Source organism: Mustela nivalis (genome assembly GCF_964662115.1).
Source record: "Mustela nivalis genome assembly, chromosome: 8".
Classification (NCBI taxonomy): Eukaryota; Metazoa; Chordata; class Mammalia; order Carnivora; family Mustelidae; genus Mustela; species Mustela nivalis.
In genome coordinates this window covers 89776727-89803677 of record NC_139027.1, presented here as the reverse complement: position 1 = coordinate 89803677, position 26951 = coordinate 89776727, and the positions used below count along the sequence as shown (strand labels likewise).

Below are 26951 nucleotides of genomic sequence, written 5' to 3'. Positions count from 1 at the left end.
AGCCTTAAAGAAACAATCATATAAATAACCATTTCATACCTACTTAAAAACTGCATAATACCACACTCCTAGATCCTCTCTGAACGCTCTAAAATAACCCTTCAAAGGAAATACATTTTTAAAAATAACAGATTTTTTGTCAAATAATTTAATAAAATAAAAGTTTCATTCATCTATGTAGATCATAATAAATGTTTTTAATAAGCATGAAATTATAACTCTGAAGTGTGCTAAAATGAAACCACCTGCGAAGGGTGAGAGAACAAAAATAAACATCATTTTTCCAAATAAGAGGAATTTATTACCTTTGAATCAAAGCATGTGGATTTGTTCAAACTGGCAATAAAGGAATATGGAAACACAAACCATAGAAAGTCATATTTTAGTTTTCTAAAAGACTTCGAAGTGAAGAGTATATATTTTTTAAATGCTACATAATGCTACATAATGACAAGATGACAGGTTGTGACAAATAGCATTTTAAAAGCTCTACTCATAATGGAACAGAAGGTGTCATTTCCCTATAATTTTATATATATCATTAATTTACTATATCTGGATACAACATATTACCAAACAGATGTTCATCAAAGACTAAATCATTTTTAATGGAACATAATAATTTGAACCTACATGTATTAATCATTTTTTTGATCTAACATTTATAGTCTTGCTAAATATTTTATCAGTTGGCGACAAAATTCAAAAAAATAGGATAAAAAGTCGTGTTTGGAAAAGTAGATTTTTTTTTCAAATTTGCATTTAAATGAAAATATTTGCTGATATTTTTAAAACTTTAAATGTAATTTTATATATATCTGACCTATCAGGTGATATAAAATTTTTGGAGAAAATATGACATATTTTTTTTATCTTGGTTGAAGGTATTAATAAAGAGCAACTGTTTGTATTATTTGTATTGTGATATCTTAGTTAATAAACATGAATAACTGGTATAAAATGTTTTTTTAAAAATTTTATTTATTTACTTGACAGAGATCACAGGAAGGCAGAGAGGCAGCCAGAGAGAGAGGAATGGAAGCAGGCTCCCTGCTGAGAAGAGAGCCCACTGTGGGACTCAATCCCAGGAACCTGGAATCATGACCTGAGCCGAAGGCAAAGATTTTAACCCACTGAGCCACCCAGGAGCCGTAAAATATGTTTTTTTTTTATATAGAATTATAGTTCTTGCCAAAATATGGAACTAGCTGGAACTGAATGCCTCCTTCAAAGTCAGCTCTGGAGAAATTATGCAAGTTTAATATGGAACTATTTCAGATATTAACCAAAAACAAAGAAATGATGATAAATTCCTTAAAAGACTCAAAGTTGCTCTTGACTGGTATGTTTCAAGCTCTATTCCTGGGTTGAAGACAGGTTTTAACAGGCCTGTCACTGTAGAAATCAGCTGGATGTTTAGAGGCTATCAGAACTGTACAAAAACCTTGAAGGGGTAAAGACTTGAAAATTCTTTAGAGAGATTAGCTCCCTAAGGCATTATTCCTCCACACATTTTCCTCCAATCAATTAAGACTGATGGATGAGGGGCACCTGAGTGGCTCTCTCATCACGTGGGTGGTGGGTTAAGCCTCTGTCTTCATCTCAAGTCATGGTCTCTGGGTCCTGGGATCCAGCCCCAAATCGGCCTCTGCTCAAAAGGAAGCTTGCTTCCCTCCCTGCTTGCCTGCCTCTCTGCTTACTTGTGATCTCTCTCTCTTTCTCTCTCTCTGTGTCCAAAAAATAAATAAAATCTTAAAAAAAAGGCTGATGGATGATAAATTATGAAAACTGCTCCCTCCAAATGATGCTTCTTCATAAGGATTTAAGAATTTAAAATTGTAAGAATTTAAAATTGAAACTTGATTGTAGGATTTATCTTATAGAATAACATCAAGTGAAGGCAGTTATTATTAGTTCTGAAGTATTTGTGATTCTGAATTCCTGGCCTCATTAGTAAATTTATTTTTAAATTCTCCCATGGAGTGGTGATTGGCCTTCAGTCTTTCATTGATGTACATCATTGGATCAAATAAGATGTGTGTGCCCAGAACTATATATAATCTTCTTTGTATTTCACTGGAGATGGCATTTCTGAGTTTTGTTCAATTGAATTTGGACATATGTTTTAATAGTCACTTCTAGAGTTGGCCCTGGAGAATATCTTCCTTTTTTTCTCTTCCCGATTCTCTGAAAAACCCTGACTAATTCACATTATCACAGTGATATCACAATTCAAGTTTTTCCAAACACTATAGCTGCAAATTAGAAGGAAGCTACTCAGAATGTAATACTATTGTGAATGATTGAGAAAGAAAAATTATTATAATTAAGCTACCAGGTTTCAATGTATTTTATTGTTGCTTAGAAAATCCTAGCATACCCAGACTTTACAGAGATTTGATGATCCTAAGAGGAGCTGAACTCATGGACCAAAATAACTATGCACATAAAAAGTACAATTACTTACCTAAAAAAGATGATGTGGTTAACTTTATATGGCAATCCAAGTGTTATTGGAACAGGAATTAAAAAAATAGTTTAGGGGCGCCTAGGTGGCGCAGTGGATTAAGCCACTGCCTTCAGCTCAGGTCATGATCTCAGGGTCCTGGGATCAAGTCCTGCATCAGGCTCTCTGCTCAGCAGGGAGTCTGCTTCCCTCTCTCTCTCTCTCTCTCTCTCTCTCTCTGCCTGCCTTCCATCTACTTGTGATCTCTCTCTGTCAAATAAATAAAGAAAGAAAACCTTAAAAAAAAAAAAAGAATGACTGTACTTTTAAAAAATAGCTTAAAAGGGGCGCCTGGGTGGCTCAGTGGGTTAAGCCGCTGCCTTCGGTTCAGGTCATGATCTCAGGGTCCTGGGATCAAGCCCCACATCGGGCTTTCTGCTCAGCATGTAGCCTGCTTCCCTTCCTCTCTCTCTGCCCGCCTCTCTGCCTACTTGTGATCTCTCACTGTCAAATAAATAAATAAAATATTTTTAAAAATAGCTTAAAAGTATATGATAAAATAATGATATACATATGCAAAGAAAAGATACTATACTTTGAATATAAATTAAGTGAAAATTGTTGAAATAAAGAATACAATAAATGGAGACTAAGATGATTATAGCTGTAAAATGAATAAATGAGTTGGGAAAAACAAACAAACAAACAAATTAATGACTTCTGCCCAAATGCAGCAGAAGAGAAAAAAAATAAAGAAAATATTTAAATAAGTACTGAGATAAATTTTGGAGAATTAAAGAAAGATAAAAAATACCAGACTTAAAATGATGCCAAACATGAGAAATCAGAAACAAAACAAAACAAAAACCACACACACAAAAAACCACTCATATACATTATGGTGAGTTTTAAGAATATCAAAAACAGAGAAGAGCTTAAATGATGCCCAAGAGAAGAACAGATCACCTAAAATGTACAAGAATAATACTGACAGCAGAATTCTCAATAGTAATAGCATATAAAGGAGACAGCTGGGTGTTTGTATAGATGGAAAAGATATTTGAAACTAGATATTATACATCAAGCCAAATTATTGATTAAATTTGAGAGCACAGTAAAAATACAATGAAGCATGTTAGGTCTTAGAACATTTATCACACAGAGACACACATTTTAGAAAACTTCCTTGGAGGACAGCTCAATATAGATAGAGAAAACAGAATTATGAACTCAAAGGCACATTTTGAAGGAAGGATTGAATATAGTCTGCACTGCAAATATTCTTTAATCGTATGTTCTGAATTTCCTAAATTTAAGAAGTATTTGTTCAAATATTTATCTTTAAATAAACCCTAGGAGACTTTTTCTTGGATTCTGGAAAATCAGTCCATTTGGATACAAATCTTTTTGCCACTGATGGAAATTTTGATAGCCCTTAACTGTGGAATGCCTAATGTATTGTTACAGCAATTGTGATTTGCCAATACATGGGTGATGTGTGTGTGTTGTGTGTGTTTATTTTTATTTTTGATGGTTTTACTCTTCTATGAGATTTTTAAGTAGACATAATTTTAATAAATTATGATTTGTTGAAATTTATCTGAGGTTATATATAATAAAATGAAATTTGTGTGAACTAAAGAAGTGCGTCTCCATTTTTTTGTTTTAAGAGTAGACTGGTCTTTAAAAATTGTCCAAAGAAGTACATTATATTCATTATTAAATTTGATAATATACAATAAAGTATTTATGGGCATATGGAACCATATCAAATTCTACTATTAATTCATATTAATAATTACCATAAGAGGAAAAAGGGATATTTTTCAAAATGAAAATTAGCGTATTTTTCAGAATATGATATAGTGTTATTCACTGAACAGAGGGAACAAATGTCAAAGTTTAACACAGTTTACAGAATGTTTTAACATAAATTGAAATTTAAATCTGACCAAATTTCACAGTTTTAAGTAAAATGGTAGCACTTTATATCCTTGAAAAGTGGTAAGTGACCCAAAACATTGCTTAGAAAACAAATTTAACATTACACTAGTCTGAGATGGTTAAGTTATGGTACAACTTGCCATTGTGTATCATCAAATGGTATATTTTTTTCTTTTGGTCTTGTCATTATATTTTCTTTTAGCCATTCTGGTAAGTGTATAGTGATATCTCAGTGTCATTTTAATTGCATTTCCTTGATGTCTAATTATGTCAAAATATATTATTTTGATGTTTAATGTTCTGAGCTTTCTCAGTTCAAGACCATGAAGCCACTTAGAAAAAATACAGTTGCAGATGCACTCATAGACCAACTCTTATTTAGAAATAAGAAGAAACATTACTACCCAAACCAACAAAAAATAGACTTGTTATGCAGTAGGGATTTTAGAAATTACCTGACACAACTTATATAGTAAGATGAAATGGGACAGGCGGCTTCTTGCAGCTATATACAACATCATTTTAATTTCAATTTTCAGTATAATTTTTCCAAGGTATACACAGAATATATATTTAATGTAAATTGTGAACATTTTAAACTCTGTATATGGAAATTAATCAATTTTAAGTTTATAACAATCAAAATTAACAGAAGTTTATTTTAAATTAGTTAGCTTTCTCTGCATTGCAAGACAGAATAATCAAGAATTGGTAAGAAAAAAATAATCTCTGTAAAATTACCGGGGGTGCATTATAAAGTGTTTGGTAACCGATCAAACTCACAATTTGGATTGAATGGCAAGTGATTTTTAAAATCTGGAACTCATTGTCAATTTTTTTTCTTCATTGTGTCTTAATAAATTACTGTGTTCATTTGCATGGAAGTGAAGAAAAATGCATATTTCATCTCAACACTAACACTTTTAACTGGCAACTCTGAATGTACTTTACAGCAGTGTCACAAAGTAATGATCAATGATGTTTCATGAAATATTTGTTATAATTCTCAAGGAGATAGGGAGTTTGTGCAAAAATGCAAATCAATTTGCGACTAAACACATTGTTTATTTCAGCTAATTTTAAAAAAAATATGCTAAGACTCTCTCAAAAAAGGAAGCAATGATTTAGGTTTTCCTTCAAACTCCTTATCTAATCCTGAACCAACAGCACATAGTTCAAAGAGCAACTAATTTGAGCAGCTCCAATTTACACGTTTCCTAACAATGCTTAATTTAGTGGAATTTCTGTCCAATTATGTTAATTTGATGTAGTGAAAGACAAACATTCAAAAAGATCATCCTTAATTTATATAGATTGCCAAACTCTGCATTTTCTGAATGACGCCCAGGAACGTATTTTCAAAAACAAACAAACAATGCCAGAACCACTATTAGGTCATCTCTAGGCAGAAAGTGACTCAGAGCCTACATTACTCTCTCCCTGAAAGTATACTGTAGGCACTGAAACTACTACCCTGAGTCTGTGCTATCAAATTCCTTAAGTTAGAAAGTTTTAAAACTCGTCTGTGTGGGAGTATTTCATTTACAGATAGAGATTTGGTTGTTTATACATTTTCATACTTGATTTTTTGGGTGTAATAACTATGTTTTAAAATTCATGGTGGTTTTGAATACTGTTGGATAATTGTGCTAAAATGGTATATCCATTCCTCCTAGGAAACAGAAATTATAGAAAGGTAGTGCTTTTCAGATCTGACATCTTTGAGTCATTGCAGTTTTAGTATAAATGCAATAGGAAAAGTGACATTCATGTTTATGATATTTTCTATAAATAAATTAGAATGTACTGGAGGCCTGATATAAAGTGGGATGCCTAAACTTCAGTAAGATCTTGTTTTCAATTCAAAATAAATTTTATTTTTTATTTTTTTTATAATGTCCCTCAATTTCAGATAAGCACCCCCCTAAGGTCCACTCCATTTTTTTAAAGATTTTATTTATTTTATTTGACAGATAGAGATCACAAGTATGCAGAGAGGCAGGCAGAGAGAGAGGGAAGAGGAAGCAAGCTCCCTGCTAGGCAGAGAGCCCGATGCGGGGCTCAATCCCAGGACCCTGGGATCATCACTTGAGCCAAAGGCAGAGGCTTTAACCCACTGAGCCACCCAGGCGCCCCCAAAATAAATTTTAAATTGAATTATGCACCTCTAAGTTCAGAGACAATAAACATCAACCAACACAATTAATAAGTTCTATTTCTTGAAATTTCAGGAACATTGATAGTCTCATCTCCTGGAAGAAAAACAGCTAAAATTTTTGGTCATGGATTCTTGCTAAAATATCACTTTCCCAAAGAAAATTAATGTTATGAATTTTCATTGATTGTTATTGATCATGAAGAATATAACAACCATGATAAAAAGAGTAGGAAAAACATGATTTCTCATCTGTAAGGGCATGTGGAAAGTAGGAAATGCTAATAAAAATAACTACCATTATTTCCTAAGTTAACATAATATAACAGAACACAAATATTTCATAACAATATTTTCTAGGCTCATTCTGATAACTCTTTTCTACATTCAAATTTAAAGGTTGAGGCATGTGATATATATTACACAAAAAACATCCCAAGGAATTCGTCAAAAAAAATAAAACTCTTAATAAAGTACAAATCCAAAGGAATTTTTTTTCTAATTTAATTAACATATTATGAATCGACTTACCTAATTCATCACAGTGTATCAGGCACCAATAATATTTTTTAATCGTCATACCTGATGCAATAGTTACCATCTTTCAGACATACTGATCAGGAACAAGCAAATAAACAAGAGCACCGTAGCTTAAGATCTACCTGCATAAATATAGGACTACTTCAGACAATCTCTTCACCACAACATAGCAATGAATAGAAATCATACATGCTCTGTAATGGACATACAGATGAGATAGAAGGGAATGGGTGTTAATATATGCAGAATCTTTATTAATTACATTGTAAAACACAATATGGAAAAACAGAATACAATTTTAGAAATACACAGGTCACCATCATTGTTTTATTTTTATATGTGTAGATAAGGAGTTTAATAAACAATCCATGACTATTCAACTACTTATATTGTGAAAATTTTAGCAAAAGTAACAAACCTAGCAACTAGAAAATTGTATCTATCTGCAAAATACAGCTTTGCCAGTATAGTAGAGGAAAAAAAAACAAAATAAGTAAGAAAAGTTTAACATTTCACAAGAGTTTTACTTTTATTTTTTTATTTATTATTTTTTATTTTTCATTTATTATTTACTTCTATTTTCTACTTTATTTTAATGAAAATGTCATGCCCATAACTAAAGAGCAGAATTAAACCAACATGAGAAATTATTTTTTCATAAGTTATAATAAACTAGCTTGGTGATTAATTCAAAAATTATATTACAAACTTCAGTGTTCTTGCAGTAAGTATCACTGCATAAACAAATGAGTCAGGAGTCATAAACTAATGATGATTCTAAATGTTATTTAGAGAGACATTCTGTTCTTAATATATTTCAAATATTCTTTTTTTTATATATAATTTTTTATTTTTTATAAACATATATTTTTATCCCCAGGGGTACAGGTCTGTGAATCACCAGGTTTACACACTTCACAGCACTCACCAAAGCACATACCCTCCCCAATGTCCATAATCCCACCCTCTTCTCCCAAACCCCCTCCCCCCAGCATCCCTCAGTTTGTTTTGTGAGATTAAGAGTCACTTATGGTTTGTCTCCCTCCCAATCCCATCTTGTTTCATTTATTCTTCTCCTACCCACTTAATCCCCCATGTTGCATCACCACTTCCTCATATCAGGGAGATCATATGATAGTTGTCTTTCTCTGCTTGACTTATTTCGCTAAGCATGATATGCTCTAGTTCCATCCATGTTGTCGCAAATGGCAAGATTTCATTTCTTTTGATGGCTGCATAGTATTCCATTGTGTATATATACCACATCTTCTTGATCCATTCATCTGTTGATGGACATCTAGGTTCTTTCCATAGTTTGGCTATTGTGGACATTGGTGCTATAAACATTCGGGTGCACGTGCCCCTTTGGATCACTACGTTTGTATCTTTAGGGTAAATACCCAATCGTGCAATTGCTGGGTCATAGGGTAGTTCTATTTTCAACATTTTGAGGAACCTCCATGCTGTTTTCCAGAGTGGCTGCACCAGCTTGCATTCCCACCAACAGTGTAGGAGGGTTCCCCTTTCTCTGCATCCTCACCAGCATCTGTCATTTCCTGACTTGTTGATTTTAGCCATTCTGACTGGTGTGAGGTGATACGCATTGTGGTTTTGATTTGTATTTCCCTGATGCCGAGTGATATGGAGCACTTTTTCATGTGTCTGTTGGCCATCTGGATGTCTTCTTTGCAGAAATGTCTGTTCATGTCCTCTGCCCATTTCTTGATTGGATTATTGTTCTTTGGGTGTTGAGTTTGCTAAGTTCTTTATAGATTCTGGACACTAGTCCTTTATCTGATATGTCATTTGCAAATATCTTCTCCCATTCTGTCAGTTGTCTTTTGATTTTGTTAACTGTTTCTTCTGCTGTGCAAAAGCTTTTGATCTTGATGAAATCCCAATAGTTCATTTTTGCCCTTGCTTCCCTTGCCTTTGGCGTTGTTCCTAGGAAGATGTTGCTGCGGCTGAGGTCGAAGAGGTTGCTGCCTGTGGTCTGCTCAAGGATTTTGATGGATTCCTTTCACACATTGAGGTCCTTCATCCATTTTGAGTCTATTTTTGTGTGTGGTGTAAGAAAATGGTCCAATTTCATTTTTCTGCATGTGGCTGTCCAATTTTCCCAGCACCATTTATTGAAGAGGCTGTCTTTTTTCCATTGGACATTCTTTCCTGCTTTGTCGAAGATTAGTTGACCATAGAGTTGAGGGTCTACTTCTGGGCTCTCTCTTCTGTTCCATTGATCTATGGGTCTGTTTTTGTGCCAGTACCATGCTGTCTTGATGATGACAGCTTTGTAATAGAGCTTGAAGTCCGGAATTGTGATGCCACCAACGATGGCTTTCTTTTTCAATATCCCTTTGGCTATTCGAGGTCTTTTATGGTTCCATATAAATTTTAGAATTATTTGTTCAAATATTCTACACAAGGCAAAGTGGATCCAAGTAATCTGTAGGCAAAATAAGATTTTAGAGAAGTATATATTTCCAACAGTATTTATAAAATATTACCTTTATGTAAGGCATCATCCTGGACTTTGTGGAAAACACACAAAGGAGTAAGAAGTGGCCCTTCAAGAAATATATACAATATCAAGGTTTAACATGAAGCAGCATGTCTTCTCTAAGTAAAAAAACATTGTACCAACTGACTTTACTGAAACTTTATATTTATTGCTCTCGTTTTAGGTCATAGTGTCCTTCTGCATGCAGGCTGCTATATCGGACATGATATAGACTGAATAGCTTATAAAGAACAGGAATTTATTTCTCACAGTTCTAGAACTGAGAAGTTCAAGATTAAGGAATGGGCAGATCCAGGGAGAGCCCACTTCCTCATAGATGGCTATCTTCTCACTGTAAACGTACGTGATGAATGAATCAAGAGAACTCTCTGGGGTCTCCTTTAAAAGGACTGTAATCCGACTTATGACCTAATCACCTCCCAAAGGCCCCTATGTTTTAATACTATCACTTCCAGAGTTAGATTTCATAATATGATTTTGGGAGACATAAACTTTCACACCATAGTATATATAAACAAACAAAAAAAAAGACACAAAAACAACAAACAACAAAAATTATTTTAACTACCTATTATTTTCAACTACATAAAATTTTAATTTGTTTCTATATAATATTAAATAACTCATTTGAGTGATTCACTTATATCCAATGCATCTGAGTGCAATTAAATTTGCTTAGCCAACATATCCAGCAGCATATTTCTTCAGACTATCCCATTCCCCACCTTACAGGATTTACCACAATTAGAAGACAGGGGATAGAGGATAGATAGATAGATGTATACATAAACACACTTGTACATACACATATGCATATTTTTTCCTGTTAATGATACTCATGCAAATAAAATTTAAGCTCAAGGAAACCTGTCTTGTGTGTTACTTAATATCCAGTTTTTAGTCAACATGCAAAAACAAATAATCCAATAAAAACATGGATAGAAGACATGAACAAGTGTTTCCCCAAAGAACACATTCAAATGTTCAGTAGATACATGAAAAGATGTCCATCATCATGTATCATCAGGAAATTGCAAAGCAAAACTAGAAAGAGATACCACCTCACACCTGTCAGAATGGCTAAAATCAACACTACAAGAAACAAAAGGTGTTGGAGAGGATGTGAAAAAGTAACACTTGTGGGGGCTGCCTGGGTGGCTCAGTGGGTTAAGCCTCTGCCTTCAGCTCAGGTCATGATCTCAGGGTCCTGGGATCAAGTCCCACATTGGGCTCTCTGCCAGGCATGGAGCCTGCTCCCTCCTCTCTCTCTCTACTTGTGATCTCTCTCTGTCAAATGAATAAAATCTTAAAAAAAAAAGAAAAAAGTAACAATTGTGAACTGTTGGTGGTGATGCAAACTGATACAGCCATATTTGAAAACAGTATGGAATTTCCATAAAATTTAAAAATAGAAGTCCTTTGTGATCCAACAATCCTGTTGGTGTGTATTTACCCAATGAATATAAGAAAACTTATTCAAAGGGATGCTAGCACCCCTATGTTTATAGCAGCATTATTTGTAAAGCTAAGATATGGAAAGAGCCCAAGTATCCATCAATTGATGAATAAATAAAGAATAAGTGGTATGTATATACAATGGAATATTATTCTGCCATAAAAAAGACTGAAATCTTGCCATTTGCAATAACATGGATGGAACTAGACAGTATAATGCTAAAAGTGAAATAAGTCAGTCAGAGAAAGACAAAAACCTTTACTCATATATGGAATAAAAGAAACAAAACAAACAAGCAAAGGGGAAAATAATAAGGCATAGAAAGAGAAAGAAAGCAAGAAACATACATTTCATTACGGAGAATAAACTGATGGTTATTTGAGAGGATCTGAAAGGAGTGATGGATTAAATAAGTGATGGGGGTTAATTAGAGCACTTGTCATGATGAGCACCGAGTGCTAGATGTTATATTGTACACATGAAACTAATACAACCATATATGTTAACTAACTGGATTTCAAATGAAAACTTTTTTAAAATCCCAGTTTTTAGCTCACATTCTGGCTTACAAAAGGGATTTAGTCAGGAATTTGGAGATTAGTTAACGAACAAATAAGGGGTGAACAGGCAGTTGTTGGATAAAATTACTATCCTTTCTGGCATGATCTTATACCTTTTATCTAGAATTAATTTTAGCACTTTAGACTCTTCCTATTTTATTTTGAGTCATTAAACAAAAATTTCCTCAAAGGACCTTAGACTCCATCCAATTTGAGCAACAGTGTGAGAGAGGAAATGGTGTCCAGGAGGAAAAAAAAAAGATGAAACTACTTTTGTTTACTAGTGAATGCATAGTTCTTCCACAGAAGAAGCTCTAAATGGTCATGGCTCCAGCTTTATATGTGTTCAGTCATATGTTCAGAAGTAGGTAACACTATCAAAAAATATAAAGCATCTGAGATTATTTTCCCTTATTTGAAAGCTGGTGTATGAGTCTGCCGTGGTTTCTTGGGTGTTGATAGAAGATGCAGACTCATGGTTCAGAAATAATATAGTTTATTATTCACAGCAATAGAGGTATCCAGAATATTAACAGTATTTGTGTGTGTGTCTGTGTGTGTGTAGGGGTGGGAGTTATATATCAGTTCTGAGCCTCAGTTCCCACAAGAAGAATCAAAACAGAGGCAGATAATATTTGCAAACACTACAGGTTAAGTTAAAAAAAAAGATACTATTTCTGTCTTCCAAGTCTATTCAATACAACCATCTTCAAAGGATGGTCTAGAACAAATAATAAATGCAGAAATGTAAGCAACCAATTGAAAAGTGTCTCCCAAGAAACACACTTTGAGAGTCTTCATTTGACAAAAATACTATAGGATATTACATGGATCAGGTGCATTGAATACTGGAAGGTTAAAATTACAAGGGACCAAATATTTTTAAGCAGTCTGGCATCCAGTAGAGTTCAAATAGGTTTTATAAGATTGAGGAAAGAAGCCATCAAAACCTGGGCTCAGGGGCGCCTGGGTAGCTCAGTGGGTTAAGCCTCTGCCTTAGGCTCAGGCCATGATCTCAGGGTCCTGGGATCGAGCTCTGCATCATGCTCTCTGTTCATCAGGGAGCCTGCTTCCCCCTCTCTCTCTGCCTCTCTGCATACTTGTGGTCTCTGTCTGTTAAATAAATAAATAAAATCTTAAAACAAAACAAAACAAAACAAAAATCCTGGGCCCAAGTTTCCCAAAAGTATGATTCTGATTCTAGTCTCTATGATGTTATCCCTTGAAGACAATGTCTCTAATTGAGTTGAATTAGTTTACTAAAGAGCATACCCCCATTTGTTGTAGGAGATGAACAATATGCAAGGGGCAAAATGCCACATGGAAGCCACCTGGTCTTCAGTGGAATATAGAATCAGTTCCTTTGGGATGAATTTGTTCCACATTTGACTTCCCACTTGAAGGAAAATAAGAGTGCCTTCTAATAGATTTTAAATAGGAAATGACAACGGAAGCTTATACAAGATTATAAAATGGGAAATTTCATTTAGATAAGCAATAATTTCAAAGTAATCTTCTTAATATTACAGACTCTTCACATAATCATAATTTCATTTTGGTATTATATGGTAATTTCAAATATAGTAAATATAAAGAATTTATCTCTGTAATTGTAGCGAGTTTGGTCATAGTTTAATGGCAACAAAACTTCAATTTAGAAGTATGGTTTACCAATTATTAATACATTTGGAAACGGTGTGTCATCTTCACTCCACTTGTCTCACTAAAACAGTGAGCCAAAAAAAGTAGGTCCAAGCTGTTTACTATGGTCAAAATGGGTTGCTTTTGCACTTGGTAAAGAAGCAGTCATATTTTGGAAGAAGAAACTGAGGCTATTAATATTTTCAACTTATTTTCAGAAAAGGAAAGAAAGGATAATCTAAGCTAAAGCCAAAATCTTACACAAGGTGGCAGGAGAATGATCTTTTCCCAGATAAAGGGTTTTTCAACTTAGCCATGTTAGGAGGAAGAAGAGATGAGACATTGTGGACTTGACTAACGTTTGTACACTGTTCAAAAAGTTTTCAAAATAATGTGTATTATTTTTCTTCTTTTAGTTGAGAAACAAACAAACAAACAAACAAAAAACTACTAATGAGCTTACTCTTAAAAGGAGGTAAACAAGAAACTAGCAAAGATTGAGTGTTAGGTATTGTCCCCCTCCTTTTTTTTTAAAATTATGTTATGTTAGTTACCGTACAATACATCATTAGTTTTTGAAGTAGTGTTCCATGATTCATTGTTTGTGTAAAACACCCAGTGCCCCATGCAATATGTGTCCTCCTTAATACCCATCACCAGGCTCACCCATCCCCACATCCTTCTCATCTTTAAAACCCTCAGTTTGTTTCTTGGAGTCCATAGTTTTTCATGTTTCATTTCCCCCTCCAATGCCCCCACTTCATTTTTCCTTTCCTTCTCCTAATGTCCTCCATGCTATTCCTTAGGTTCCACAAATAAGTGAAACCATATGATGATTGACTTTCTCTGCTTGACTTATTTCACTTAACATAATCTCCTCCAGTCCCATCTATGTTGATGCAAAAGTTGGGTATTTATCCTTTCTGATGGCTGAGTGATAATCCATTGTATCCATAGATCACATCTTCTTTATCCGTTTGTCTGTTGAAGGGGATCTTGGCTCTTTCAACAGAATGGCTATTGTGGACATTGCTGCTATGAACACTGGGGTGCATATGGCCCTTCTTTCCAGTAAAATAGAGCTAGCCTATGACCCAGCGATTGCACTACTGAGTATTGACCTCAAAGATACAGATGTAGTGAAAAGAATTAGGTATTGTTAAAGCACAAATGCAGGGGATAGAAGTTATGGTACAGAAGAGGGAAGGGCAACCATATGGCAGAGTAGAATAAAGTAGCTCAGGAAGAAATTAGTCATATCCAGATATTGTAAGGCATGTGGGGTTGGCAGGGAGAGCATGAGAAATCATGAGAGAAGAGAGAGAAAATGGACCAGGCAGGAGGGTTTATAACATTTTAACATCTAAGGTAAGCATATGCAAAGCAGAATAGGGAAAGAAATAAAAGTTTTTATAAGACTCAATACATAAGGAATAACGTGGAGGACACTGGGAGATGGAGAGAAGTGTGCTGGGGGAAATCGGGGGGGAGAGACAAACCATGAGAGACTGTGGACTCTGAGAAACAAACTGAGGGTTTTGAAGAGGAGGGTGGCAGGTGGTTGGGTGAGCCCAGTGGTGGGTATTAAGGAGGGAATTTATTACATGAAGCACTGGGTGTGGTGCATAAACAATGAATTTTGGATCACTGAAAATAAATTAAAAGAAAAAAAATAAGACTGACTACAGACATGGACCTCAGTGTAACACAGATATGGAACTCACTGGAATACCAGCCACTTCCCACCGACACACACAGACAATGATAATAATAAATAATAATGCAATTAAGAAAATTGCCTGCCAAATAATTTTTCCTCTTTTTTATTTTTATGATTATTATTTTTATTTTATTTTTAAAGTTTTTATTTAAATTCCAGTTAGTTAAAATAAGGTTAATATTAGTTTCAGGTGTACAATATAGTGATCAACACTGCCATACAATGGCTTAAATAAAAAAATGAAAAAAAAGATTTTTTAAAGATTTTATTTTTAAAAACCTCTACACCCAAGGTGGATTTCAAACGTAAAACCCCAAGATCAAGAGTTACATATTTTACTGACTGATCCAGCCAGGCACCCCAACAAATAAAAATTTGATAAAATTGTTGAGTTTGTGAGAGTCTCATTTGCTCAGTCAGTTAAGTGTCTGCCTTTGGCTCAGATCATAATCTCAAGAGTCCTGGGATCGAGCCCCATATTGCTCATGCTCTCTCTCTCTCTCTCTCTCTCTCTCTCTCTCTGGCTTTTGCTCTTAAATAAATAAATAAAATATTTTTTTAAAAAAATTGTTGAGTTTTTTTAACTAGTTTTAAACTAGTAGACAGAGATGAAGATAAAGTATGATGTCATGGCAGGGAAAAATACAACTTACACGTTTTAAAAATAAAATGTGCAATGCAAGTTACATCACTTCTTTGATCACCACACTGGGACTTTCCCTACTGAGTGGTTGTAATGTAAGGACCCATTTTATATTTTTATATTTTAGCAAGAGGCTTCCATTGAGGTTAACCCTGAAACTGTGCTTGCTCCCCTTCCCCCAGGGGATTCACTTAAAAACAAGTCCTGGAAATCAGCTCCAGGTAACAAAGCCCATATACAAGGATGGGTCAGGCCAGGTGGAGACATCAATCAGCGGGAGGGGGGTCGGTGTTTGCATATTGTCTCCCTAGATACTAAGGAGTATGCCCCACTCCTCTGCCCTTTGGGAACCGTTTTGGCACCAATCCTAATCAAGGTGTAATAGGCTGGGTCAAATGTCTATACTAGGGTAAATTGAACCTCAATTGGTCACCTAGCCTCACTGTGAAGTTTCCTGTGTGTGTTAAAATCTCATTGGTCACCTGTGCGTAGCCAGGCCTGACTGCATGGCCTTTGCCCTTAAAAGCTAGACTGTGAAACAGCGAAGGGTTGCCTTCTCTCATAAGAGTTGTGGCCCCGAACGTTCGGTTAGATTCTTGATGCTTGGCATAAAATAAAGCTTTGCTTGACCTTCGCTTTACATCAGTCTCGCTCCTTTAATCATAGACCCATTATTGGGGCATAACAGTATTAATCTTATAGTTATAAGTCCACAATGCACCCATCATCCATTCTACCCCTTAACATTCCCCTTTGGACATACCCATGATCTAGAACAAGCCTTATTTTATAGTGCCTTGTAGGAGATTTTTGCTGCTGCCTAAATTGCCTACTTTCCTCTCACCATTACCACGGGAATTGGTTCCACTGAAACAAAGGGGTAGTGTAAGAAATTAACAACTTCCATAAATCTCTTTAAATCATAAAGTATAAGATAGTGATACCTTTTTTTCTGCCACATAACCAATTTTTGCAAGAATAAGGTCATATAAGAGAATTTACAACACATGCTAGCATTATCCTACTGGACCCAGATCATTTGTATGTTTCTCTGTCTCTGAGAAATGTAGTTATTTACATGACTGAAACCTACAAATTGTTTGATATGACTACTAATATCACCTACATTATTTTAAAGCCTGTTTAAGGCTTCTGAAATACATAGGTTTTGTAAACACTTATTAAGCATCTTGTATATAACAAGCACTTTAAAAATCTCTGCTTTAAAAACAAAACAAAAAAACTCTACCTCAATGGAACTTTGAGTCTGAAAAAGATACAGGTAATATACAAGGCAACAGATAGAATAATTACATATTTGATTATATACTCCGAGGATGTCACATTAAATTGATATGAAAATGATGAGAAGGATCTGGATTTCTTGTCAAAATTTTTTGCCTTAAAAAGAAATTGATATTTAGGGAAAGTTGTTACTGAAAGAGGTCCTGTGTCAACCAAAAATGTTAAACCATGATCTGAATAAATTTTCCAGTTGTTATCATTGCTTTGTTTAGCTGTCTTATATTAAGACTGAATTTAGTAATTCAGTCTCAGATTTCAGTCAGTCTTTTTTTTAATGATTTTATCTATTTATTAGAGAGAGAGAGGGAGGGGCAGAGGGAGAGGAAGAACCAGACTCCTTGCTGAGCAGGCAGCTGATGCAGGACTGGATCGTAGTACCCTGGCATCATGGCCTAAGCTGAAGGAAGACACCTAACCAACTGAGCCACCCAGGCACTCTAGACTGTAAACTTCTTAAAGGTAAAAACGTTTATTCTTCTAGTAGTTCCACAGACATTTCTAACATCCATAAGAAAGCATGTACTGATGTAAAATGCCAGCAAATCAAATTATTTTAAAAAGAAAGAAAGAAAGAGAGAAAAGATATATCTGGATAAAGAGAAAAACAGAAAATCTAATAATACATTGAATTATTAGAGCAAAGAGTGGAGGAAGAGAAAATAAATATGAAATAGAGATTTCCACTAACAGAAAAAAATTGAATAAGGCAGGAGATTTGGAAAATTATTATGACAGACTTGAGAAAAAAATAAAATAGGAATTTTTAGAAAATAGAAATGAATGAAAAGGTAAATTGTTCCTACCTCTATAATATTAGCTGTTTGTTGTTGTTGTTGCTGCTAATTTATCTATTTAAGCTAATAAACAAAGAAAGGTTTCATTTATTGATAAGGTTTCTATATATATATTTTTTTTTCCATTTAGGTATAAGGTATATATATATATATATACATACATATATATATATATATATATGTATATATATAAATTTTCATTGTTAGAAAATGTGTCACAGAAAGTGTTTAAACTTTAAGATACAGATGCAACACGTAACGAACTACATTGTTGAACGTCTAATTTGTAAATGCTGTTAGAGGAAACTTGGTGGAAATGTCCTTATGTGGTTTTGTTTCTGGAACTAAGTATATTTATTATTAAGGAATAGTTTAAAATTATGAAATGACCAGGAGTGGACAATTTTCCTAATCCTATCTGCTCTTTGCAGCTCTTTTATTAGCCCCCTTTAGGAATACCAGCTTTATTTATTTAATTAAATTTTATATTAATGTGCTTTTGACTTTTGGCCTTTCTCTTCCTTCTGTTCTTTTTTTTTTCCCTAAATTACGTGTTTCTGTTTAACAGCTACTATCAATTCTTTGACATGAATTCTCAGCATCAATTTACTAACTCCAAAGATAAAGCAGCATCAATATTTAGAAGCGAAGAATACAAAGCCTTGGGCATCTGGATGGCTCAGTCAGTTAAGCATCTGCCTTCGACTCAGGTGGTGATCCCAGGGTCGTGGGATGGAACCCCAGTTTGAACTTTCTGCTCAGCTGGGAGCCTACTTCTCCCTCTCCCTCTGCCTGCAGCTCCCTTTGCTTGCATTCTCCCTCTCTTTGTCAACTAAATAAAATAAAGTAAAATAAAATAATGTAAATAATACATTTATTTATTAAAATGCAATTATTACACAATACATAATGTATTGCATAATTATAATAATGATTAAATAATTTATTAAATATTTATATTAAATATATTGATTTAATTAAATAAATATTTTTTAGAATTTAAAATATTTCAAATTTAGAATGTTAAATATTAAATCATTAATTTAATAAATAAATATCTAAACATAATTAAATAAAATAATTTATTTATTAAAATGAATAATGTTGTCATGATCTGAGCATGTATTTTTAAATAGTCTAAAAAACCATCTAATACAGTCTAAATACATTGAGTTCAGATATTTATACAAGTTAACCCAGACAGTCAACCCACAGACAGTTTCAAAACATTTGTTTTTATCTACTACTCAAAATACTATTGAAATGTATTTATTTATAACTTTGACATAGCAAGGAAACTTGGAGGAAAAGGAGACATTTGCTTTTAATATTTGAAAATTATTTTGTTGATTTAAAAAAAATCAAAACCTTAACACATGAGCATTTCTTCTTAAATAACACTGTGAAGTTTCTGAGTCGCATTCTATTAAAATTGCTGATAAAATGGCCTCAGTTACTCATTTAAATTATCAGCTGAATGGGTAACAAATGAAGTAGAGAGCTTTTTAATTATTTATGAATGTATTGCTTGTGGATGGAGTGCCACATAGAGTCACCTCTCTTTTTGGCTTTGTTTTGTGAGCAGCAGTGGAATCTATGAATGAGATTAAACATAAGGACATTCACAGAAATTCTTAATGAACTTCTGGGGAAGGGCAATAAGTGCAAGGAAAAACTGCAGCAAGACTAATTACAAATTTCAAGTGGTCATTGCTTAATTATAGAAGCTTTTAAGTTCAAGTAATGTATCTTTTTTATGAGCCTATCATATTGTATTAATTACCACAAACTGCACTCTTGACACTTATCTTTTCACATATTTCTTATTCTTAGTACTTAAAATTACCCTTATGATTGATAAGTAAATGGATTTTACTGACAATGCATTTATTTACATAAATAAATAATGCTGTTTATATATATAAAAACAATTGAATATGTGTATGTGTTCAATGAAAATTTTTTTTCAAATTAACATCTTAATTCTACCACATTGGTTACAAATAGATATAGACTTTATAGATTCATCAAATATTTTATTCTCAAATTTATATCTCCTTTGTGAAGTAAATGAAACTGTATATATTAAATATAATCCTATCACATGTAACAGTTACTAGTGCATCCCAGGACATACATAGGTCAGGTCCTACTCAAGGCATCACGGATAACTGGATTTAACTTTCTATCCTGGGAGTCTTCTGTATATTTCTGTGGCTTTTATACTACAATCAGGAGGAAGAATTCTTTTGCTAAAAGCTTCCAAATCACTATGTGAGTAGATTATTTGTAGACTAGTGATATAATATTATAGTTTAATATGTAAAGCATGATAAAATAAAATGCTATTGCCATATTTAATTTATTCAGTAAAGCATTCATTTAGTTATCAAGCATTCATTTGCTTTTTTTAAAGATTTTATTTATTTATTTGACAGACAGCACAAGTAGACAGAGAGGCAGGCAGAGAGAAAGGAAAGGAAGTAGGGTCCCTGCTGAGCAGAGAGCCTGATGTGGGGCTCTATCCCAGGACTCTGGGATCATGACCTGAGCAGAAGGCAGAGGCTTTAACGCACTGAGCCACCCAAGAGCCCCAAGCATTTATTTTCTTTATACAGAAGAGATAGAACAATATTATATAGTAGAAAATACAGTAAATAATCTAGAAACCTTGATCATTGTGTTTTGGCAATTTTAGAACATAAAATTAGCTAAAGCTCAAGTGCAAGTTATATTTGTATCATAGGAGGAAAAGTTAATTAAAAGTTTGTTTATTACCATAGTTTAACACTTCAACAAAATGATAATGAGTCAAAAATTAATTAATATATGAAGTATACAATAAAAACAATAATCTTGAGTGTATGTGACTCACTGTAGATATTGATAGGCTAGAAATCAAAGAGAAAGTATCTATAGGGTTTGTTCAGTTCCATGCTCATCAGATTAATAGGCTTTCTCATATTGCTTCTTTCACCACATTAATTTGTATAATAAAGTTTTCAAGAGTTAAAGACAGTCATAGGTTTATGGCTGGAGAGAAGGTACAGAATCTAAGATAGTTCAGCAGTGCTTATTATTTAAGAGAAAGACAGCATGGGAGGTGAGGGGTGGAAGGAAAGGGATAAGAAGAGAGAATCTTAAGCAACCTCCTTGCCCAGCACAGAGCCTAAAGGGGCTTCATCTCATCGCCCTGAGATAACAACCTGAGCTGTAATCAAGAGTCAGATGCTTATCTAATTGAGTCACCCAAGTGCACCATTTTTTTCCCTGTATCTTTATTTTCATCTCTTTCTGTAACTGAGTTTCCCTTCAAAATCAGGACTTGCATACACAACCTAAATAATTATTTTGGGATTTGATCACGTGGAAGAGGAGAGAATGAGAAGAGCTAAGTGGTCCAGGAGAAACATATATGAGTTCAGACTGAGTGGATTATGATTGTGGACAACTGAGCATCAATCCTAATGCACAGAATACATCTCAGAATTATTTTCCTGAAACAAGAAAGAATCTGTTTAACCCACTGGCTTCTGCATCCTATCCACAGTGGTTAAAATTCATCCCAGAAGTAATTAATGTCCCTGACTTTTCTATTACTGGGCATGAGAGAGGAGCTGAGTGGGCTTGGTCAGTGTCCCACCTAATGAAAGCCAGAGCAGATTCAGGCAAAAAAAAAATTATTAGTTCTTTCCAAATTAGATTTAATGGGATTCTGTTTTTCATTCATGAATTCATTTTACATTTTATATTTTATCGATTTTACTAAGCTTTGGCCAATATTCACTGCATTTTTGAATAGATTTTATCTATTACTGTAAATCATTTTTCTGCTACATTTGTTTAGTCATGGTTATCCATTTCTTCTTCCAAGTTTTTCAGATATGTGATATCAATTTCCAAATAAATTATTTAAAATGTTTATTTTTTATACTAAACTTCTATGAAAAACATTGATATATGTATTATGGCATATTGTTCCCCTTTCAACTTATTTTTTAAAATGTGAATGTGCCTTGGCAAATATATATTGTTTCATTTTATGTTTATGTAGATTCTTCATAATTTTCCCAAGTTCATTGGCTTATGGTTTATATTTTTTTAATAATTTTCCTACTGCCAATTAATAGATTTTTTTCCATTACCTTGTCTAAGTTGCTATTGCCATTATAAGTAAAAAGCATCTGGAAATCTATATCCCTGTCCAGTTTCCTCAAATCACTCATTATTTTCAGGATCTAGTTGGATTTTCTTACAGGTTCCAGGTGGACAAGCTTTTGAACTGGTGCTAATTATTATTTGTTTGTTTCTGGCTTCCTGCATTTACCAGCTTAGGAATCATTTTTAACAACTATGATGAAATGAGGCATCATATTCTTATTCTCAACTTCATTAATAATGATCTTAGTGTAACATGTCCTACAAGATAATAATAGATACATGTAAAATAATTTCATTGACCAAAAAAGTGGTGGAAAATGTAAATAAAACACAGTGGCAGCCAACTAGTCATTTCAAGTTGAGCTATTTTTTCCCCCTTTATCTCCCTGTCTCTTTAATTTCCTGTAGCACATTCCTACAAAGTATTTTAAGGTGTTTTATATGCACATACATAGAGATCATCATGGAGTCTAAATCTAATAATTCCTTGTCAGTTTTAAATATTTTAAGTATTGTTCATTCCTATGTCAGTTGTCTATTAACTTTTTCTCCACACTGCACTTAATTGCAAGGAAATATTTAATTTTAATATAAATTAATTAATCACTTTAATAAATATTTTTACCTTATGGATTAATCTTTGATGCTTATTTCTTAATTTTTTTTAACTTTTAAAATTTTATTTATTGAGAGAGAGAGTGAGAGAGAGAGAGAACAAGCACAAGCAGGGGAAGCTGCAGAGGGAGAGGGAAAAGAAGAAGCAGGTTCCCCACCAAGCAGGGAGTCAAGCTCAGTCTCAGGGCCTTGGGATCATGATCTGAGGTGAAGGCAGAGGCTTAGCTGACTGAGCCACTGAGTCTAATTGTTATCTTTGATATTTAAGGAAATACTTTATCATCTCTAATTGCTCCCCTATGTCACAAATACAGTTTTCTCTATGGTGCTATTAATTTTATTGTCTTCAAATGAGACTCTTTTTCTAGAAGCATTTTTAATTAGTCTCTTAGGTCTATAATTTAGTTTTTATACATTTCATTTAGTATTTTATTTTATCTTCATCATCTCTGAGTATTCCTGACCAGTACTCATTGGTCAAATCTTTCTTATTAATCTATTCCAAAAATTTGTTTGTTTCTATAATATTTTGTTATTACTGCTGTCGTTTTTAGGTTTTGCCTTTATATTCTTTTTGTTTTGTTTTGTTGTTTTATGCTTTGGTGTTTTTGTTGTATTGTTTTGTTTTTCTTTTGAATTAATACAATTAAACCTTTAGATTTCCTTCATACCTTTAATTATTGTCACTTATTTTCACAAATGATATTACCATAGTACAGTAATTCTAAATATTTCTGAATTAGCTGTATTATTTCTTTTTAGGTATAAAGTTAACTTCCAGTTACATGGACTTAATATTTTAGTCATTCTATTCTAGTTTTATTGCCTTATCATTGGAAAATATAGCCTGATACTTAACTCTAGGGAATGATGTGGGAGAGCTAGGTTCTTGTCTCTTGGAGTCAAAGAAGGAATCTCGTGGGCAATGGAGAGTGAGGAAGTGACAGAAGTTTATCAAGTAAATATATAGAAAAAGCTCTCACAACTAAGAGGGGTCCCCACACAGTTAACAATGAGTGCCTTCAGGGTTTATTTTTTATAAAAAGGTAACCAGGCAACTTTAATCCTTTTAACATCTCTATCAATAACTGCTGCAATGGCTTACCTCCTTTTGAGGGTCTGATTATTCTTTTTTGGTTACAGGTGTTTATCATAGAGACACCCACCCCACATGACCCACCCCATACACCTAGGGCAGGGTGGTCCTCCATCCCACATGCCTAGATCAGGGTGCTCTTCCCGGGGTAGGGTGGTCCAATTTATCTCTTTACCACACCACATTTTGGGGATTTCTGAGAGCCTGTTCACAAAGTTCCCTATGGATCTCTTCCTCCCTAGCCCCACCTGTCCGTTACTCATTTTGAGAGTTGATATTACCAAAGTACTGTAATTCTAAAAATTTCTGAATTAGCTGTATTATTTCTTTTTAGGTATGAAGTTAACTTCCAATTATATGAATTTAATATTTTGGTCATTGTTTTCTAATTTTATTGCCTTATTCTTGGAAAATATAGCCCGATATTTAACTCTAGGAATTTATTGGCATATACTTCTGGCCTAAATAATGGCCTGTTTGTGTAAATGTTCAACTTATGCTTATATACTTACTGAAGACTATTGTTTTGGGGTCAGGATGGCTACATTTATTAATAGATCAGGACTATTAGATTCTCTAAATTTTGATGTCTCTTAATTTAATCTAATTAAATTATCAGTTAATGAAAGAAGTTAAATTTTTTATGTACTACTGCATCTAAACTTATCAAAGTCTTTTGCTATTATTAGACAAGTATGTCATCCTGTTTTTATACCAAGTCTTACATTTAAAAAAATCATACTATATGAAATATTACTTATTATTATTATTTTTAAAGATTGTATTCATTGGGGTACCTGAGTGTCTCAGTCAGTTAAGTGTCTACCTATAGCTCAGGTCATAATACCCGGGTCCTGGGATAGAGCCCCGCAGGGGGTTCCCTGCTCAGTGGGGTGCTTCTCCCTCTCCCTCTGTTATTCCCCCTCCTGTGTGCATGTTTTTCTTTTCTCACTCTCTCTCAAATAAATAAGTAAAATTTAAAGATTATCTCTCTCAAATAAATAAGTCAAATTATTTTTCTCAATGGGAGGGAGAAGCAGACTCTCCACTGAGCAGGGAGCCTGATGCAGGGCTCAATACCAGGACCCTGGGATCATCACCTGAGCTGAAGGCAGACAACTTGAACCGACTAAGTCACCCAGGCACTCCAGTTGTTTATTTATTTATTTATTTTTATTATGCATATGTTTTATCTCTCTTTTCTTCAAGTCTTTTTTTCGATCTTTTTACTTTTTTCATAAAACTGAATTATTTCAAGATGACTTGGTCATCCTCTTTTACCCCACCCCATAGGTCATAGAGTACATTTTAACTGTTAAAATAATATTAGTATTTAAGTGCTGCCTACACAAATTAAGGCAAATTATCTGTGGTCTGTATTCCTGAAAATATTTTTTTTTATTATGACTTCCTATTCCAATGACATTTTATAAGGATCTAATGTTTACATTTGTGATTATTTTTTTCAAAATAATAAAGCTATTACTTCATTATTTTTTATATCTTATGTTATTTAAAAAATTTCTGTCAGTCGGATTCTTGTTTCTTTATTAATGAATTATTTTTTTTCTCTCTAACACTTATGATTTTTTTTTGTCTTTGGTATGTATGCCCTAGTTTGGGATTCATAGAGTCAACTATAGTTATGAATATTTTCTTTCTTTTTTTGTATGTAAGTTTTAATCCAGTGTCTTGACTATTTTATGCTTGAGAAATAGATGTACATTAATATTCAAATATTTCTTTCCTTTTTCTTCTTTCATTTAAAAAAAGTCATTTATTTTATTTTATTTAAAAAATTTATTTATTCATTTATTTGGAGTAGAGAGAGAGGGTCATGAAGAGTGGCTGATTATATACTTTCAATTTGGGATGAGGTTAGGGATAGCACAAGCCTCCAAGGTATTTTATAAACAAGGTTTCCAGGACCTTGATGGGGCTAGCTATTGTTAGGGAAAGGTCATTTATTACTATTTAGTAAAAACTCAGTGAAGAGACTCTTCTGATATGTATCAGTGGGTATATGCTTGGGAGATGATTGCCAATGTATATCTTGAGGGCAGGGGTGGGGAGTAGAGATAAAGAAGTTTCCAAAGTAATTTTTACATGTGAAAGTAGATTTTCAGTATCCTGGGGGGAGTGGACTAAGAATGCTTTTTGGCCTGAGTAGATGTGTCCACATGGAAGCAGCTGAGTCCCCAGAGGAACTTCAAGGACTTGTCAACAGGCTATGAGTAGTAAGGAAATCTAATTTTTTTCTCTAGCTTTTGTTCCACACGTATCACCTACATCTTACACCTCTTTTATATTGATAATTTTAATGCTTTGCTGGTATCCAGATGACTATATCCTTAAGTGACTTCTTATCTCTATTGAATCCATTACGTATTCTATCCATTGTATTCTTAATTCAACTAGATTACATATATTTAATCTATTAGTACCACTAGGTTCTTATTCTTGTTTTTATTTCAAAATCTTTCCTTATTTCCTTACATTATTTATTGGGTATACTTTAAATCCCTGATATACTCACTTATTATATATAAGCTGTCAACCTTATTCTTATTTTGAGGTAGCTATATCTTTTTGGGTTTTAGGACATCATACCAACATTGCCAAATAATTTTCAGACAACAGCAGGATCTCCAAGAATTCAACTAAATTCTGACACTATCTACCTGAACATAGCGTAAGATTTCATCAGTTAAGGGATCAGTCCTCCAAGACTATCTCCAACCCCATCTCAGATGCCAGTCTCACTGTAGGCCCCAGGTTATTACCTGTGCTTGTGACTGAGCAACTACAGGTTGGAAGTCCCAGTGGCCTACTTCTTACGTTCTTTTAATTTGCTACAGGGACTCACAAAACTCAGAAAAATACTTACTATATGTTTGCCAGCTTATTAAAAGATATAATAGAAGTTTTAAATCAATAGATAGATAAAGAAGTGCACAGGGCAAGGTATGGAGAATGGGCACAGAGCTTCTATTACCTTCTGTAAGACTGCCACTCTTCCTGCCTTTTCATACATTTAACAAACTAAAAGCTTTCTGAACCCAGTCCTTTCAGGTTTTCTGTGGAGGCTTCATGACATAGTCATGACTGACTAAATCATTGTCATTTGCTGATCTAATCTCCAGCTCCTCTTCCCTCCCCAGATAATCCTGAATTGGGAGGAAGGGGAGGCATGTTGGGCAAAAAGTTATGAAGGCTTTCACCAAGTGGTTGGTCCTTCAGGCAAACAGCCCTTGCCTTGAGTGAGGTCTGAAGGTCACTTCATTAACATAACAAAACACACCTCTCTCACCCTTATCACAGGAAATTCCAAGAGTTTTAGGAGCTGTGAGTCAG

At 33.9% G+C, this 26951-nt stretch overlaps 1 protein-coding gene across 9 annotated transcripts in view; it reads right to left on the bottom strand.

Annotated features, from left to right (window-relative positions):
* LOC309871347 (uncharacterized protein) overlaps window positions 1-26951 on the bottom strand; it is a 244129-nt gene that overhangs the window by 203051 nt on the left and 14127 nt on the right. For 2 of the 9 annotated variants that reach the window (XM_082744303.1, XM_082744304.1), the window contains 2 exons: window positions 9593-9652; window positions 306-336 (listed from right to left, as the gene is read on the bottom strand). The exons of 5 other annotated variants lie outside the window; for them this stretch is intronic. In XM_082744303.1, coding sequence (XP_082600429.1) covers window positions 332-336; window positions 9593-9652 — 65 coding nt within the window. In that variant the 3' untranslated portion in view covers window positions 306-331. Of the gene's footprint in view, window positions 1-39; window positions 100-305; window positions 337-9592; window positions 9653-26951 lie in introns of those variants that run through there. 2 more of the 9 variants (XM_082744302.1, XM_082744300.1) reach the window with 2 other exon arrangements.